Raw genomic sequence first — 16,262 nt, 5'->3', positions numbered from 1 at the left:
AAGATCCGCTCAAATCCACCTTCAAGATCAAGTCCACGGCCCTTGAAGAACGTTCATCCTTAGATCAAGCCCAACGGCCCTTTGGATCAATCGCACATCCACAAATACACACCTTACGGAGATCGAATCAGAGGATCAAAATAGAGAGAGATTGTAACCCAAAATCATCAAATACAAATATTTGTTTGTGCACGTCGTTTCTTGTCTCTTTCGTTTCAGGAATTTTCCGTGTTCACAGTTACAACTCAAGCAACATGGTTAATTAAGTAGAGCCATGAATGTTGCGTATTGGGGAATTGGATAACTCATTACAACAGTCGTACAATATATATGTACATATATGTCTTCACCATCATGCATCCATATGCCATCAATCAACATCGTTAATTAAAAACACATATTGAAAAAGATGAGTTTGGGATTCTACCAAACTTGAAAATAAAATGACGAAAATCCTTCACATCCACATGACGGGCCACGTGACGTGTCTTCAAAATATATAAGATTTTTAGCTAAAATAGTTCATGAAATTAGTATAACTCTTTGCTTTGATTCTTGACATTGAAAAGTGATAGAAGTGGTTCTTAAGTTTGTCTACTGTCAATCATTTTAGTTTTTTCATGAAAAATCTTCGTTAAATGGAATGCAAGTGGAGGGGTTGATTGGATAAAAATACTCTCAATTTAATGGAGATTTTTCACGGAATGACCAAAATAATATTGGCGATAAACAAATTTAGTAACCACTTATATTGATTTTCAATCTCAATGATCAAAGTAAGAAGTTATGTCAATTTCAAACACTATTTTGACCTAGAAACCGTATATATATAGACATAAAGGGATGGCATTCACATAGTACCATGCTACTATTCATCAATTAAGTTACTCCACATCCAACCCATGGAATAATGTACATGATGCATTCCGTGTCCAAATGACATAAATATAAAGAATAAAAGGAAAATATATTACTTACTTGTATAAACCCATCCATCTCATTGTAATTAACATATTTTTATTGGTTAATGTCATAATCAAAATTCTTTAATTTGTGAATAACTATTTAAAGTTCATGTGCCAAAAATCAACTGAACTAAAAAGTTTTTGGTCATTCATATGTACTAATAAGGATTGAAGTATCAAAACTGTCAAATTGTTCCATACATAAGGATGTTTAAATGATATTTTTACAGGAAAACTAATGAAAAGGGCTTGAAAACTTTGAGTTTTAATGATAAGGACAAAATAAAGGGTAAAGTGAATAGTACCAGGATTGACTTTTTAGTGTAAAAATATGGTTTTTCGTTAAAATGAACAGTACCATGTGCTTTTCGTTAAAATTCCCTATTTTTATTGGTTTTTTTACAAAAGATAATTTTTAAATGAACGCTTTTGGTTATAAAATGTAGAATATTATACTAATAACAATATAAAATTTACAAATGAGTGGACAATGAGGTGCACTCAATAAGTAGACATGAGTTTTGTCTTCATTTCTAGATACAAACAACATTAAGAGAAAATTTCTAACGAATGCAAGAATGACCACTCTTCAACACAAAACCATCGTTATTTTTATGTAGACGGATGAGGGGCTAGTTGCCCCATTCCCACCTTGCTTTGCTTAAATATGAGACTCTAGTACTATATTGGAGAGATTTTTTAAGTGTTCGAAACATAAGACGGTAAACCATATATTATTAGGCGGAGAATTTTTTTTTACTCATGATATAAGACGTTCCGGGCACATACTTGAAAGGTTGACGGCGACTTTTCTATCTTTTCTCTGTTCTCCCCGGCCCCTTCCTTTCTTCTCCATTTGATTCCTTTTTTCTAATTCATTCCACCTCCCTCCCTCTCTCCATATATTGCAACTGTGCATGACGAGACTAAGCTTTCCATCCCCCCTTCATAAAGTTCTAAAAGCAACGCGTCCTTTCCAACACTCACTCACCAAAACCCTAATTTTCTCTTCTCTCTCCTCACCTCCTTCTAATTCATGCTCAATTCTCACGGACGATTCCAATCCACCAGTCCACGGCGGATCGTCCTGATCTATTCTCATGGACGAAAACAACGAAAAACGCGATCCACTAACCACGACCGAGTTCACGACTCAGTCCACCTGGACTCCGGACTCCGACAGCGTCTACTTCTTCAGTACCACCCACGACAGAGACAGCAACATACTCAGCGACTTCGGCTGGAACTTCAACCCGGTCGCCTCCAAACCCGATGAAGTCTTCCCCTGCCTCGACCCCATCGCCGCCGCCGACGACATGTCCGATTTGGCGGGAAATACTAGCAGTAGTCCTCTTGTTTTGGAGAACAGCAGCAGCAGTAGCAGCCCCGCCTTTCGGAGCTCCGACCTGGCCCCGGTTGTCGGATCCGCTTCGACCAATCAGTCCGCGTCTACGAGCTCCAGCGAGGATCCTCCCGAGAAGTCTGCAGGCTCCGGCGGCAAACCACCGCCCGAGATACAGTGAGTTGGGTTTCCATGATTGAGTAATATTGATTAATAATGGCTTATTGCGTAATTAACTTGCTTTTCGTGGGCTACAACTGAGGCAGGGATCTTTTTACAAAATAAATAATTAAATGGATAAAAATGAAAAATATCAGAACGGGTTTGCAAAATCTGCAATTGGGGTCTCCGTCCGTACGCTTTAGAAAGTGAGAAACTATTAGAGCTGCACCCACACACACACAGAGTTCATGCAAGTTGGGGTGGCATTTTTGTAATTCCACACAGAATTAGGGCGTGGCAAAGCAAATTTAACGGCAGGAAATGGCGTGCCAAAATTCACACTTTTTGGTAAAGAGGGAAAAAAGAGTGAGAATATGGTGGAAATAAAGCGAGTTTAATTTATTATATATGCTTGTTTTTAAATGATTTAGGTTTAGTTAGGAACAATAATGTAATTATATGCTTGCTCTTGCTGTAGGGTTTTTTATTTTATTTTTTACAAACAATAACAAGATTTTATCTCGTCAAGTGGGGTCAGCTGTATGAATCATCGAACGCCACTACGAATATTGCAATAGCATTTGCGTGAGTAAGTGATGGATGATGCATGTGACATATTTGTCTCTAAGTAGCATTTGCATTACCATAATAAAGAGAGAGTTGGGCGATGATGATATTGCTGCCATGGGATTCTTCTTTAATTTGTGGTCCATATTTTTGGATTTCTTCCTAATAATGGTGGCTTATAATTACATGCACCACCTCACTTTTAGTTGCCGACTACCGACTATGTTGAACCCCTTGCTATTGTTTGGAATTAAAATTTAATTTACTTTGATACGAATTACAGGTTTATTCCCTAACGGTTTAAGTTTAAGTTTAAGGTAAAACATAATGCATGATATACCACACTAGTGTTGACATATGTCAATATCTTCTGAGCGACCATGTGGAATGATGTCAATAATTATATACATTATGTTTTAGGTGGATCACATTAGAAACTAACCATGCATGAATATATACGTGGTACTTTTATATGGCATTTCCGTTTAATTTGTAATATATGACATATAATTCACTTATCTTTTGGGTTTTTTTTTTCTTTGGATTTTTCAAGATATTGTTTTTGTTGTGATAATTGTAGGTAAAATATTTTGTAGGAGTAAGGTTAAAAAGAAGGGGCCGAAGAGAATCCGGCAGCAACGATTCGCATTCGTGACAAAGAGTGAAGTTGATCATCTGGAGGATGGCTACCGATGGAGGAAATATGGTCAGAAGGCTGTTAAAAATAGTCCATTTCCAAGGTCTGCAACCATTTAATTACTATCTCCACTAAAATGTTGGTACTTGCTATATATTTTCATTTTGAGACTGTTATCCTTGTCATCTAAATATGGAAATATTTTTCTTAATTTCTTATAACTGATAGCTTTATTTTTTTTTACCCTAAATTTCCAAGCCTCAAAAATAGACCTAGAGATTGTACAGATTGCGAGCGTGCCACTGTCTACCTACACTAAAAAAACTAACTTTTAATCTAAAGATTGTGAACTGAGTAGAGGGACAGAGTTTACAAATTTGGGATTAAACAACTTCAAAGTGGTTATGAATTATTGGAACAAAAGAATATTCTAACAGTTAAATGTATATGCATCATCTTACACAATCTGACACTGAATCTTTTGCTGTTTATTTTGCAAACCAACAATCATTAGTTTATTAGATATGCAGATATTAATCACCAGATTACATGCATTACAATTTTTATATGCAGAATCTCACACTCAATCTTTTGCTGTTTAATTTGCAGGAGCTATTATCGCTGCACAAATACCAAATGCACAGTGAAGAAACGAGTTGAGCGTTCCTCTGAAGATCCCACAACTGTAATTACCACATATGAAGGCCAACACTGTCATCATACCGTTGCATTCCCTCGTGGGGGAGTCATTGGTCATGAATCTGGCTTTGCAGGCCACCCGTTGGCTCAGCTGTCTCCAGCCTCACACTTCATGTATTATCCAACAATTCGACCCAGAGAAATAACTAGTCCTATTAATTTGACCCCAACGGCGTCGCACCAAGCAGTAGTCCGACGTCATGACGATGATCAAGCTGCAGGAGGATCATCCCACTTCATTGATCCTCAGCCAACCCCACCTCTTCCTACCGATGAAGGGCTTCTTGGAGACATTGTACCTCCCGGAATGCGAAATCGATAACGACTGGAGTAAAAGGGTAATAATACACCAATACTTCACTTGAATTATTTAACTATTTAATGTATATAATGAAGATGGTACTTTCTAGTTATAGGATAATGCTATTCACACACATTCATTTTTACCTCTCACACACTCTTGTTAATCTTTTGCCATTGATCTGCTTCAATTTATTCGATTCACCGAACGGAAATTGAGAGAGGTGAGTGAGAAGTAAAAATAAATATGTGGATAGTATTATCCAATTTATAATGCCTAGGAGAATAACTTTCATAACATGAGACATTATGATATCAGTGTACTCGTGGAGGTTGCTCTCTTACGATAAAAGTTCATAACCTGACGTTTGTACTTACTTCTTAACAATCATCTAGCTAGCTTATTAGGTTGAACACACGCAGATATATATTAATCACCAGAATGTAGGCAATCGTACTGTTGGTTTGAAAACCCTAGAAGTTGAAAGGATGATGAAGACTAAGAATTATAGCAACTTAATTATATAATAATTTCGATTTCTGGAGAAGTTACTTTAGGCGCATGATTGGAAGAATGTAGCTTCTTAATTCCGAAATCTGTGGAATTAATTAAAGTAGAGGTGTTTTCCTTTTTAATTAAAAAACACAAGCGTGAATTATAATTGAGTGGTTCTTATTCTATATGACTAGTATATATAATTTTGTGTATCTAATTGTTTCCTTGTGGCTTTTTATGCACCACTATCAACATCATGTACTTCTTATTGGCTACGAACTTATCTGCTACGCTTGGGATCTTGTGCTAGGTTGCTAGGTTGTTGACTATATCTTATCTTTTGATTATTGCATGCCAACTTTAATTTCTCTTTCAGCCAAAGCAAGTTAAAGGAAGCTCTAAGACGTGATAATTCATTTTACTTTTTTTTTTTGCTTGTGGGGATTTGGATTAATTTCATCATCTGCATATTTGCAATCCATATCTGCTCATGCGAAAGTTATAACTGTTATTCTTGGAAACCTCCGACATTATACAAACTCTGGCGGCAAAAATTCATTTCTCAAAATATTTTTTTAGAAAAAAAATATTAAAGTGGATGTCAAATTATCACGCATGTGAGATGAAAAATTAACGAGATGTTTTTTACATTAATTTTGTTTTAAAGTTCATTTTTCAAAACTTGACTTGATTTTGTGTGTTTAGTTATATTTTCAATTTTTTTAAACGAAAAACTTGTTTAGTAATTATTTTTCAATTAAGAAAATTGAAGTTCCTTTTTTTTTTCTTTCCCAAATGATAGCGTTGGTTAAATTGTTAGTTGTTAGAGGGGAGGGGGAGCGATAGGGATCGAACCAGCACTAGGGTATGCATAAAAAGCTACTTGTTTTAGCTTTCAAAACTTGGCTTCATTTTGGTTTTTAGTTTTCAATTGGTCTAAAAACGAAAAACAATTACCAAACGGTTTCCAGTATTTTGTTTTCACAAAAATATAAAAGTTAAAAACTGAAATGATTATCAAATAGTACAAGAGGTGGTATGCACTAAGATTAATTTATGCATTCATGATATATGCCTCAAATAAAAATAAGGGGTAGAAAATGTGCATTAATATATTTTATATAGATCAAAATATGCGTCCACTGAGAATTTGGGATTAATCAAAATATTTTAGAAAGGAAAAGGGAAAAAAGCTTACAAAAGAAGAACCGCGTATAATTCTCATTCATAATGGCTGCAGTACAAAACGCAAAAGCCTGTATTGTCCATGAGATATGCAAGTCGCATTTTCGTTGATTCTAATCATGGTTTAATTAGTAGATAGTACCTACTTAATTAACGCAAATCTTTGTTGTATAGGTGGGATATATATGTAGCATTAATATTGTTAAAGCTTGGTTAACGTCTCTGCAGGCCACGCATGCATGCGGATATATTGCAGGCTTAACTAGCAGGTGCACGTGGTATCTTCAGCTTCTTAACTAGTATATATTAAGCTCTGTATGTAATTAACAGAATGTACCTCTTGACTTAGACTCTTTCCTTTTTATACATATAATTGAACATCCTAAGGAAATTCATTCACAACGTTAATTGCTATATTTGATTAACTAATTGCTGAGATCTGATAATATATTTTCATATTAACTTTCTGCAATGATATATATATATATATGGGGTGTGAGACAAGATTCGTAGGACCATCAAGTGGGGCAGGCCAATTCCGCAAGTAGAGACGATAGAAAACAGGAGAAACTCAAAGAAGAAACAATAGGCAGATGGAGTCGAGAGACCCAAGCGCATGCATTGGATCACCATTGCAGAGATAGAAAGCATGGCTCCAGGAGAGAAACCTAAACAGAAATCCCTCAATCAAAAGCTTCTATATCTGTGTGTGTGTGTGTGTGTGTGTGTGTGTGTATGATATCTGTACGTGTCTATCATGCATCGACCGTTTTGAATTTGTTTCGTAATCCTTTTCGATAGGTTTATAAATGAATTAGGAAATGTAGTTTGTCGATTTGAACCTTGAAACCTATTGGTTTTTCGGGGGACTTGTGAATTGCCCTAGTTGTATAGTTGTCCGCTGAGTTTGCGTACGTATTGCTTTAGCCGACATTGCTTTTTTCACTCTTCCTCTTCACCTTTGTTTATCTTTCTTTCGTCTTTTTCCGGCAATTACGTAAAGCTTTCTTACCGGCCGACTGGCGTAAAGTGCCAATTACCCGTGCGACATGATTAATTTATGTTTGCCTACCTAGCTAGTATTTCCATGCATATGCATCATATAAATTCGTTTTGAGATTCAGAGAGGAACGTACTAACTAGTCAATTAACTGCTAATCAAGTAACGCAGTGACCGGTGACCAGTGACCCGTGCCCCTCTCTTTTTGTTGGGTGGTGGGCCATGGCAGTTGCTTTCTGTTTGAACTTTGACATAAATGTCCCTTTAAAGCCAAAAAAAAAAACCCTAGAAGCACCGGTGAATAAAGTTACCCTAACTTAAGAAGATCCCTAATATATTATATTACAAATATATTAACCACTCTATTGTTGATGCCGCCGATGTTGAAAGGGTACAATGGTCAAAATGGTGTTGATATATCATATTATAGTGGCGTAAACTGCCGATTTGCCCCTTGAATTATCACCCAAATTTTGATTTCTGCCCTTAACTTTTTAATTGAAAAATTAAGGACTTAAACTAATTTTTTTGGCCGATTTGCCCTTGCTGTTAATTTTTCATTCATTCCATCCAAAATTTTGTTAAATGGAAGCATGTGCACAACATGTGTGGGTAGTTCGGTCGTTTCATTCTTTAAAATAATTGAAAACCTTAGATTTATAAAATATAAACCTATGCAAATATGTGTGAATCTATAGCTTTTATGTCTGAAGGTCTAGTGAAGTGATGCTTTTGTACACAAAGGAGAGTTACGTGGTTTGCTCATGATAAAAGTTAACGTTAATTTGGATGAAATCTATGAAAAACTAATTGTAGGGGGCAAATCGGCCAAAAAAATTAGATTAAGTCCTTAATTTTCCAATTAAAAAGTTCAGGGGGAAATCGAAAGTTGGGTGATAGTTCAGGGGGTAACTTGGCAGTTTACTCTGTTATAGTGTCTACAAATGCGGTTAACTGCAACTTAATATGAGTAAAACATAAAATTCAATCGATCTCGAATTAGTTGATAGTAAGTTTTAGCCCACGTTTTAGAAATTAAATTATACAATTGGAATGAATTCGCTGCACCACTATTTTATACAATTTTTGACATAATTTTTGTGGGGCCCATTTTATTTCAACCATTTGAACCGTCTATCTTTTAGGTTCTACCAAAAATCACCCAAATCTGAAATTATATAACAGTTAGATTAAGAGTTTAAGGTTTTTTGTAGAACCGTATTCTTTCATTGTCTTCACTACAAATGATTGTTTTAATTTGTTTTGGGAGGTGCACATAAACTTAGGCCCGAATGCTGAAAAAACAAACAACAAAAAATTCCTAATCTTGAGCAGCATTAACCAGGTTGCCGCCGCCACCACATCCTCAAAGGAAACCAAACTCCAAACCCAAAAAGTAGACGCCAAATCAAGTCCCCTTCACGAATCCCTGCAAAGATATACAAATAAAGTATCTCATGGGTAAAAAGTAAGGCTAAAGAATATGTAAAATATTGTTACGGTGACGAAAATCATAAAACACTTGACCTCAATGAAAATCCGGCATGCGGATTGGAGGAGGAGAAGTGAGGTAGGGAGTTGCATGATTAAAATGAAGGCTTTCACCATGCATGCATGAAGTGGCATGGTGTCATGTAGTCAGAGCCTTCAATGTCAGAAAAGCAGAGGAGAGAGAGAGGACGCATGCCGTATATATTGAGCAGCTCTCTTAGTCTCCCAGTCATGAGTATCAGCATAGAAAATTAAGAAGGTGGTCCAAGACATGTGCTAAAAGCGGCGTTTCACCTGCCGCTATGTGCGCGAGGAGATATGATCACGCGCCATGGAAATTCCAGTCTCCCTTCTCGTCGATCGTCGGTGACATAGAATATCGATAAGAATGATACAATGGTACATCCGTATGTCTACTCTGTCTATAAAATAACCATGCAACTGATTACACGTGAATTAATTAACACCATATGACGATACAATACAACTGTTATATGAAAAAACTTATTGTCCTCATTGTACGCATTAGCGTCCCATCGCATCTAGTAGCAGATTCAGGATTCAAATCTTGGGTGGTCCCACTGTTAAATGTTCAAATTTTATAAATAGAAACAAAGCACGAACCACACAAAATAAATTTCAGTTTATTCACTGAGGCATTTCATCGAGCACTTCATGAGGCATATCGAGAAAATTTGTCGAATATTGTCCATGTAACATGTCGAGATATGCTAGCAAGTATTACATGAAACACTTATTAGGTACAAGCGGACTGATACAAAACATTTGAAGGGTCGTTTGAAGACCTTCACATGTATATTTATGAACTCCAAATGGTCTTGTAACCACCTAAATCCCAATATGCGTCCACCTTTGATCACATCCTCATTCTATTTCTAACCCTAGCAACTGTTTATAGTTAGAGTGGTGGAAGTCTCGAACTTGTGGCCTCCGAAAATGGAGAACTTGCCAACACTCATCTGGACGACTAGGCATTCATGACATCCTGAATCAATAACACAATGTCACGTATTTTAAAATTTTTATGTCCGACAAATAATTAATTTGAAATATCATCATGGCATTCTAGTTTCGTTTAAGTCATCCCGAAACTGAATAACAAGTGGCAGATCATATATGTCCATATTATTACTGAGATTTCAGTATTATGTAACGTCCCTATCAATCGACAAATATCTCGTTAGCTGATCTCCGTCAAAAGAACTGATTGAGAGTGACACAGCAAATCAATTCTTCTTCAATTATTTGAGCCACGGCGGCCTTTCTTGTGGCTGGGCCTAGTCGGTTTGTATCCTACAGTGTTGAGTATGAACACAATCCCATCCATGCGAGACCCAATCCTTACAGTCTACAGGCCCAAAGTGAGGCTCCGCAAAGTTGTTTACTTCTCTCTCTTTTTATTTTCACAAAGCGGTATTCAAATCTAACATAGAGAGAATAATTCAAACTCGAGTGCAAAAAGATTCGGTAAATTTAGAACATTGTTATGATTTATTTGGTCCAACTTATAAACAAAATTACTCTCTAATCTATCGACAATATAGGATCAGAAAAGGCATGATAAAGATATCCACCTGAAAACAAATAAAAATCAGAAACCCTAAAAGGAAACCTAGCTACCCTCAATTGTTAATGTTAGGTAATACATTTCCAAATTCTATGCAGAGATCAAAATGGAAAAAATAGCTATGACCAACCCTACTCCTAATTCTTCCATTTCGTATTAACATTTCTCTATCTAAATAAATGAGTCAGCTTCTCTATCACAACAAACAATTTAGCTTATGGCATATTCTTACTTTGATTTACGGAGAGAGGATTGAAATTTGAGTGAGAGTCTGGTAGATAGGCACATTATCACGATTAATTGACATAATCCACGTCTGCATCACACACTCATTGTAGATTTTATAAAAATTATAAATGACTCGATTTGTAATGGTAGAAGATAAAACGAGTACCAAAATCGATACTCAAAAGCGATAGAGGTTTGTGATATGATTAAGTGAGAAGCAAATCCAAGTTGCCTAAAGAGTTAGAGAGTGCAATAATGCATATTTGGTTTTGAAATATTTGGTGTTTCCTTATGTGGTGGTTGAATATATTTGAAGCACAGACCATATGAGTTCATACTTCTATTTACATAATGCAATTGATACTCCTCTCAAGTGCTTCTTGATTCGAGTTGATGCAATGCAAAGCTGACTCGAGCTTTTATTGCCCTAAAAAAAAGGTGGTCCTGAGGGCTGAGGTCGTCCACAGAACACACACTACATTCAGATGATGGAATGAACATATTTAGTTGGAAAAAATGCACAAAAACAACTTTGTGTGCTTTGTGAAGAATAAAGGTAAATGAGTAGCACCGTGATTTTATTGAGTGGTATAACCAATTCATTTATATGTTAGGTAGAAATATAGATATGCAAATTTATAAAAATATCGATGGATATATCGACTTTGGTTACCTTCAACAGAAATTATGGAAATTTACAATGGGGTAGGTATATCAATTCATTCAGATTTAGTCGAAATTATAAAAAAAAAAATCGCAAAAGAAAAATTCGAAAGTTAGAAATTTGTATTGGGTTCTGACAAATTTTCTGTAATGAATCGGTAAATATCATTGATACTCACTAATTTTCTTATATTTCACTGATATAGAGTGAAGTTTCCATTTCACCCCTCTTTCCATATCGATCATTGATTTTTCATTCAAAAGCATAAACCAGTTGTTTGTTTATGTTAAAAACGAAAAGTAAGTATATCGCATAATTGTATTTCAATACCAATCAATAATTTTTCCAAAACTTATATTATTAATATACGTTTTCACATGTCACTAACTTAGATGATTTAAAACAAACTCAAATGCTTAGTGGTAGGTGCTATGCAACCACCTTGAACCAAAATTTCTTCCCCATTGATGGAAAGTGCACAGTGGACTTTGATTCCTCATGATTCCACAAACTAATTATATTTCCTTAATTCAAAAGATTTATCCACACCTCCAGCAACCCCAAGTGTTCAATTCTATCTGCAGAAGCTTTTTCAAATTTCGGATCCCCTAATTTACAAATCGTGATGGGAAACAATCATTCAAGGTCGTTGTAGTATCGTGGTAGTATTCCCGCCTATCACACAGGTGACTCGGATTTGATCTTTGGCAACATCGATAAAGCAGTGGCATTTTATGATTCATACAGCCGACCTCGCTCAATCGAATAAAGCTTAATTATTGTTTGTTTTATTAGATTGAAAAAAAAGAGACTAATTGTAAAGCAACTATAAGGAAGAGTGGCTTGAAGCTTTCTTATATGCAATCATAATTTTAGAGAGATGCAATTGCAAATGCAGAAGTGAATGTGAATACACAGTGAGAGTGATTTAGGGATGTAAATTATGGAGGAAACTTCTCTCCCAACATTTTAAGTGGCACCACTTTCTAATATTTCCCCATAAAGCAGTTGGTCCTTGCAACTTTTGGGATAAATCCATTTTCAACACTGATTTTGGTGCTTAATTGGCAATCAGTCTGAAGTTCTGAACGGTCACAATTAGAAGTGGAGCTAGTTATGTATGGTGAGATGCAATTAGTCCTTGTTTCATTTTGTTTCATTTTTTTAGGATTTACATCGAGAGAGACTTACATGCATTTTTTCGAAACTCGTATTATAGTGTCCTAAATCAATCCTAAAATGTTTAAGTCGGAAATTAAAAAAACATATCATTATTTTGTTGGCTGCAATGTTATTGTAGAGTCTGAAGAGGTAGATGTAAGTTCTTTCCGTTCAGTTAAACACAAAACTAAACTAGATAATTACTTACTATAGCGTATAAGTGTCCGAGAGAGTCTAGGACGATACCAAAAAACATCTAGCCCATGATAGCACGCCGCACCAAAAACTTAACCTAATAAGCTTAAGACATGGGGTCCTACTCCTAGGTGATGGAAAGTGACACTTGATCAAATGTGGCTTTCATAAATGAGGTAATTTTCAAGAGCACACCTCTCTCCCTTCTCTTTTACTTGTAACTTTAAATGGAAAAGTTTCTTTATGAATTTCAAAGTTTTGAGTCAATGCATTGAGAAATCTGGACCGTACAAGAGAGAAATTCAGGTCTTCTGTTTGTATGAGATGAGTCAGTGAGATGGGCTAATGAGTGGTCCAGATCTCCAGGTTCGTCTCAAAAACCTCTCCAACTTTTGGCTTTTATATTATCATACTCCTAGTAATTTTATAGTTGAAAATTTGTTGATAAACAATATTATGAGACATTCCAAAACAGTGTAGGATAACATATAATAATTTAAAATTGTCAGAGAGAGAGAAACAAATAAGTTCCTAATAACTATATGCTTTGGGAAGAAACAGATCAAAGTGCCCTACAAATGAGAAAGATGATGAGATAAATTATTTAGAAGAAAAGAAAAACTAAAAGAAGATGGAAAATTGCAAGAACAACTCAATTCTTCCACCCCCTTAAAACTAAAAGTTGCAACCATTACCTCTGCAAGGCATCCTTTGAACTGATGGGACCCAAAGAGACAAATAATTAACCACATTGCCTGTACTTCGCCTTCATTTGCATCATTACAGTTGCAGATAATGAGACCCACCAAAAAAGTTTCATGCTTTTGTTGCTTCTTCTTGCACGAAATTCTAAAATGGACCAAGTGAATGAACGGCTGGATGTACTATTAAGAATTCAACGTCGAAAGATGCATACTATGTTTCGGTTCATACTAAAAAACCCTATCTTCCGACCTACCACGCCATGTATTCAAAATGGTCGTGTGCTTCATCCTCCATTGGAGCTGGAAGATTGAGATCAAATAGTGCTGTGATTTCAGCCTCATGAGGAGGGGATTGATCAGGTTCTTGCTGCCCAAGTACCACAGTTTTGACTTCACATCCCCCAACAAAATGTGACCTTTTGTGACCGCCCAAAGCTTGGCCTGACCTGAAAACCTTGAAGCAGAAGGGACACTCATGCCCCTTGCTTTTCTTGGACCCTGAACATCTCTTTGCACTGCCACTGAAGTCCTGATCATCCATTGGTTTCTTCCCACTGCAAGGCTGCTCAGCAAGCTTGCTGCTTGCGGGTGTCAGAATTGGAGAGGGATCGGTGTCCATGCTGTTTTCCCCACTCTCATAGATGGACTCAGAGTAAGCAGTGGTCTTGGTGTGACTTGCTCTGTGCGCCCCAAGAGCCCTGTGAGAATGGAACGTTTTGTTACATGTCAACAAGCACTCGTATTTTCCGCTCTTTCGTGTATTTCTGCAGGGTTCGACATTGGAAGAATCATCAGCTATTGGTCTGTGAAAAGTTCCATTCTTGGTTGTATTTCTCAATGCATACTTCAAAGTCCTTCTATCTCCATGCACTTGATCAGGACTACGATCTTCTGCATTTGACACATCCTTGCCTAATTCAGATTCAACACGAAAACCCTTCCTTAATTTCACATCATAGGACTCATATCCCTCGATTCTGGATCCAAATTCTGCTCTACCCTTGTGAAATTCACCATTCCTAAAAAACCCATCTTCTGAAACTTCCGAATCAACTTTCTTAGGTCGTTCATGTCTAAAATACCCGGAATCAGAATTGTCAGAAACACCCATCTCCTCACAGTTGAACTTTTTCTCTCTTGCTCTCTTCATCCCTATAACATCACTCACTTTATAGGCACAGTTCATACCTTTCTTAGTACTAATCCTCACATCGATAGACGATGATTTCGCCTCCAAAACCACAGAGGTGTTGTCTGAAGACTCAGCAAACGAATTCAAACCCCCTTTACTACCCGAATCGCGTGACAGCATCATCAAACAAATAGCAACTTCTTGCTGCTCTTGCTCGATTCCGGAACCACCAGATGACGAACCACCATTTGCCACAGACGAGTAAACATCCAGATTCTGCTGCTTTAATCTTTTGGAAATCCTTCTCTGCCTCGGAGGAGCCGATGTCTCAGTATCCGACTGACTGTCCATTACATCAAGCAGCTTCTGCTTCTCATCGAACTCTAAGATTTCTTCAAGCTTGTTCATCAGCTTCTCCTTCTCCGAGTGACAAGCCATGTGACCACACAGAGCTTTCAGTGACTGAAACCCTTTGCCGCATACTTTACACGCTTTCTCCTGCTGCAACTGGAAATTGGGGTCCGCATCCGAAAACCTCCATGTTTTCTTGGGGTTTTCTCTGAGAGAATACCCAGAATGCCCACCATCTAAAGGTGAAAACTTTACAATCCTAGAAGCAGCGTTGGCTATAATTTCATCATCTTCTTCCTCTTCTTCTTTTTGAGTAGCTGGTTTTTTGTTCAGAATCTTCAGATGGGTTCTTATGTGACCACCCAATGACTTCCCACAGGGGAACCTTTTGCTGCAAAACTTGCACACAAATTTCTTTTTCTGGTTCTGATTGTTCTGATCTTCTTTCTCCATGGTTTGATTTCTTTTCATCACTCAATAGTCAAAACCAAAAGATGGGGCAGCAGTAACAAAGTAAAATTAGCAAAACTTACCTCAAACGAAGTAGCTAGAATGCAGCATTATTCGGTTCCCTGGTTGCAGTAAAAAATACCCAAATGGCAGAGAGAAACAGAGCACAATCTCTCTCAGATCGAGCCAGCCGCTGAAGAAATAGATCACAAAGTTTGGAGCTTTATTGCAGGTGATGAACAGATGGGAGAATTGAAGTGTTGAGATGTGACGGTTTTGTGAAGTACGAGATCCGACCCAACAAAAAGGGACCCTTTAAATTCCATATCAAAGTATAACCCACAATCCCTTTTTTCAATGTTGAAAACAAAAATTGGGATTAAATCGAAAAGATCAAATTTTGGAGAAATGGGTTTCTTCTCGCCAGTGATGGCGATGAAGAGGCCTGTAAAACACAATCAAAGCTTAAGCCATCACTGATTCAGAGATTCTTCTCTCTCACTTTCTCTCTCTAAACTCTTTCTCTCTCTAGCTTGTGTTATAGTCGGAGGAGAATTCCATGCATGGAATGGAAGCAAAAGATAAAAAGGGAATAAAAAATTGGCAGCACGTGTTGTCAAGTGAGACGTCTTCGCTGCTCAACTTGACGGCCCGGATTGCTGGGTGTGTATTGAGGATCCCAAGGTTTGAGGAAGTCTAAAATTTATACGATATTCACCTAATTATTTTTACTTCTCACATTTTTATTAATTTTAGGTCATTGTTATTTTTCAATTCATTCGTTCTTATGACCAAAAATTAAAAAGATTGTGTGAAAAGTAAAAATAAGCATGTGGATAATACTAACCAATAAAATAGTGTAAAACTGAAACATCTTCAACCAAAGGTCAGGTCTTTATTGTTTTATAAGCTTCCTATAGTCATATGGTTCAAGGAGTGCTGGGG

The 16,262-nt window shown here is 36.7% G+C and overlaps 2 protein-coding genes across 5 annotated transcripts; one reads left to right on the top strand and one right to left on the bottom strand.

The window, feature by feature from the left end:
• Positions 1–1,417: 1,417 nt before the first annotated feature.
• Positions 1,418–6,761, top strand: LOC103403263 (probable WRKY transcription factor 57). 4 transcript variants are annotated; one of them, XM_029095804.2, is made up of 4 exons: positions 1,418–2,484; positions 3,633–3,776; positions 4,283–4,710; positions 6,582–6,761. In XM_029095804.2, exons 1-3 carry the CDS (start codon positions 2,066–2,068, stop codon positions 4,692–4,694), a joined length of 975 nt encoding a protein of 324 aa, XP_028951637.2. In that variant the 5' UTR covers positions 1,418–2,065; the 3' UTR covers positions 4,695–4,710; positions 6,582–6,761. The 4 variants fall into 4 exon arrangements, with proteins under 4 accessions (XP_028951637.2, XP_028951638.2, XP_028951639.2 ...); XM_029095805.2 differs by having other exon boundaries at positions 6,528–6,761; XM_029095806.2 differs by having other exon boundaries at positions 3,617–3,776.
• A 6,383-nt stretch (positions 6,762–13,144) lies between these two features.
• Positions 13,145–15,867, bottom strand: LOC103402838 (uncharacterized). The gene has a single exon (XM_008341607.4). The coding sequence runs from the start codon at positions 15,336–15,338 to the stop codon at positions 13,635–13,637; it is 1,704 nt and encodes a 567-aa protein (XP_008339829.3). The 5' UTR covers positions 15,339–15,867; the 3' UTR covers positions 13,145–13,634.
• Between the last annotated feature and the right edge of the window lie 395 nt (positions 15,868–16,262).

This window comes from Malus domestica, chromosome 16 (genome assembly GCF_042453785.1).
Source record: "Malus domestica chromosome 16, GDT2T_hap1".
NCBI classification, from domain to species: Eukaryota; Viridiplantae; Streptophyta; class Magnoliopsida; order Rosales; family Rosaceae; genus Malus; species Malus domestica.
The sequence above is the reverse complement of the archived record's forward strand: the minus strand, read 5'-3'. Positions and strand labels throughout refer to the sequence as shown.

Bases quoted from the DNA above. Each gene is read 5' to 3' on its own strand.
- LOC103403263 (XM_029095804.2), top strand. From the start codon at position 2,066: ATGGACGAAAACAACGAAAAACGCGATCCACTAACCACGACCGAGTTC. The intron at 2,485-3,632 runs GTGAGTTGGGTT...AATATTTTGTAG, and splicing joins AAACCACCGCCCGAGATACA to GAGTAAGGTTAAAAAGAAGG. The intron at 3,777-4,282 runs GTCTGCAACCAT...TTTAATTTGCAG, and splicing joins AAAAATAGTCCATTTCCAAG to GAGCTATTATCGCTGCACAA.
- LOC103402838 (XM_008341607.4), bottom strand. From the start codon at position 15,338: ATGAAAAGAAATCAAACCATGGAGAAAGAAGATCAGAACAATCAGAAC.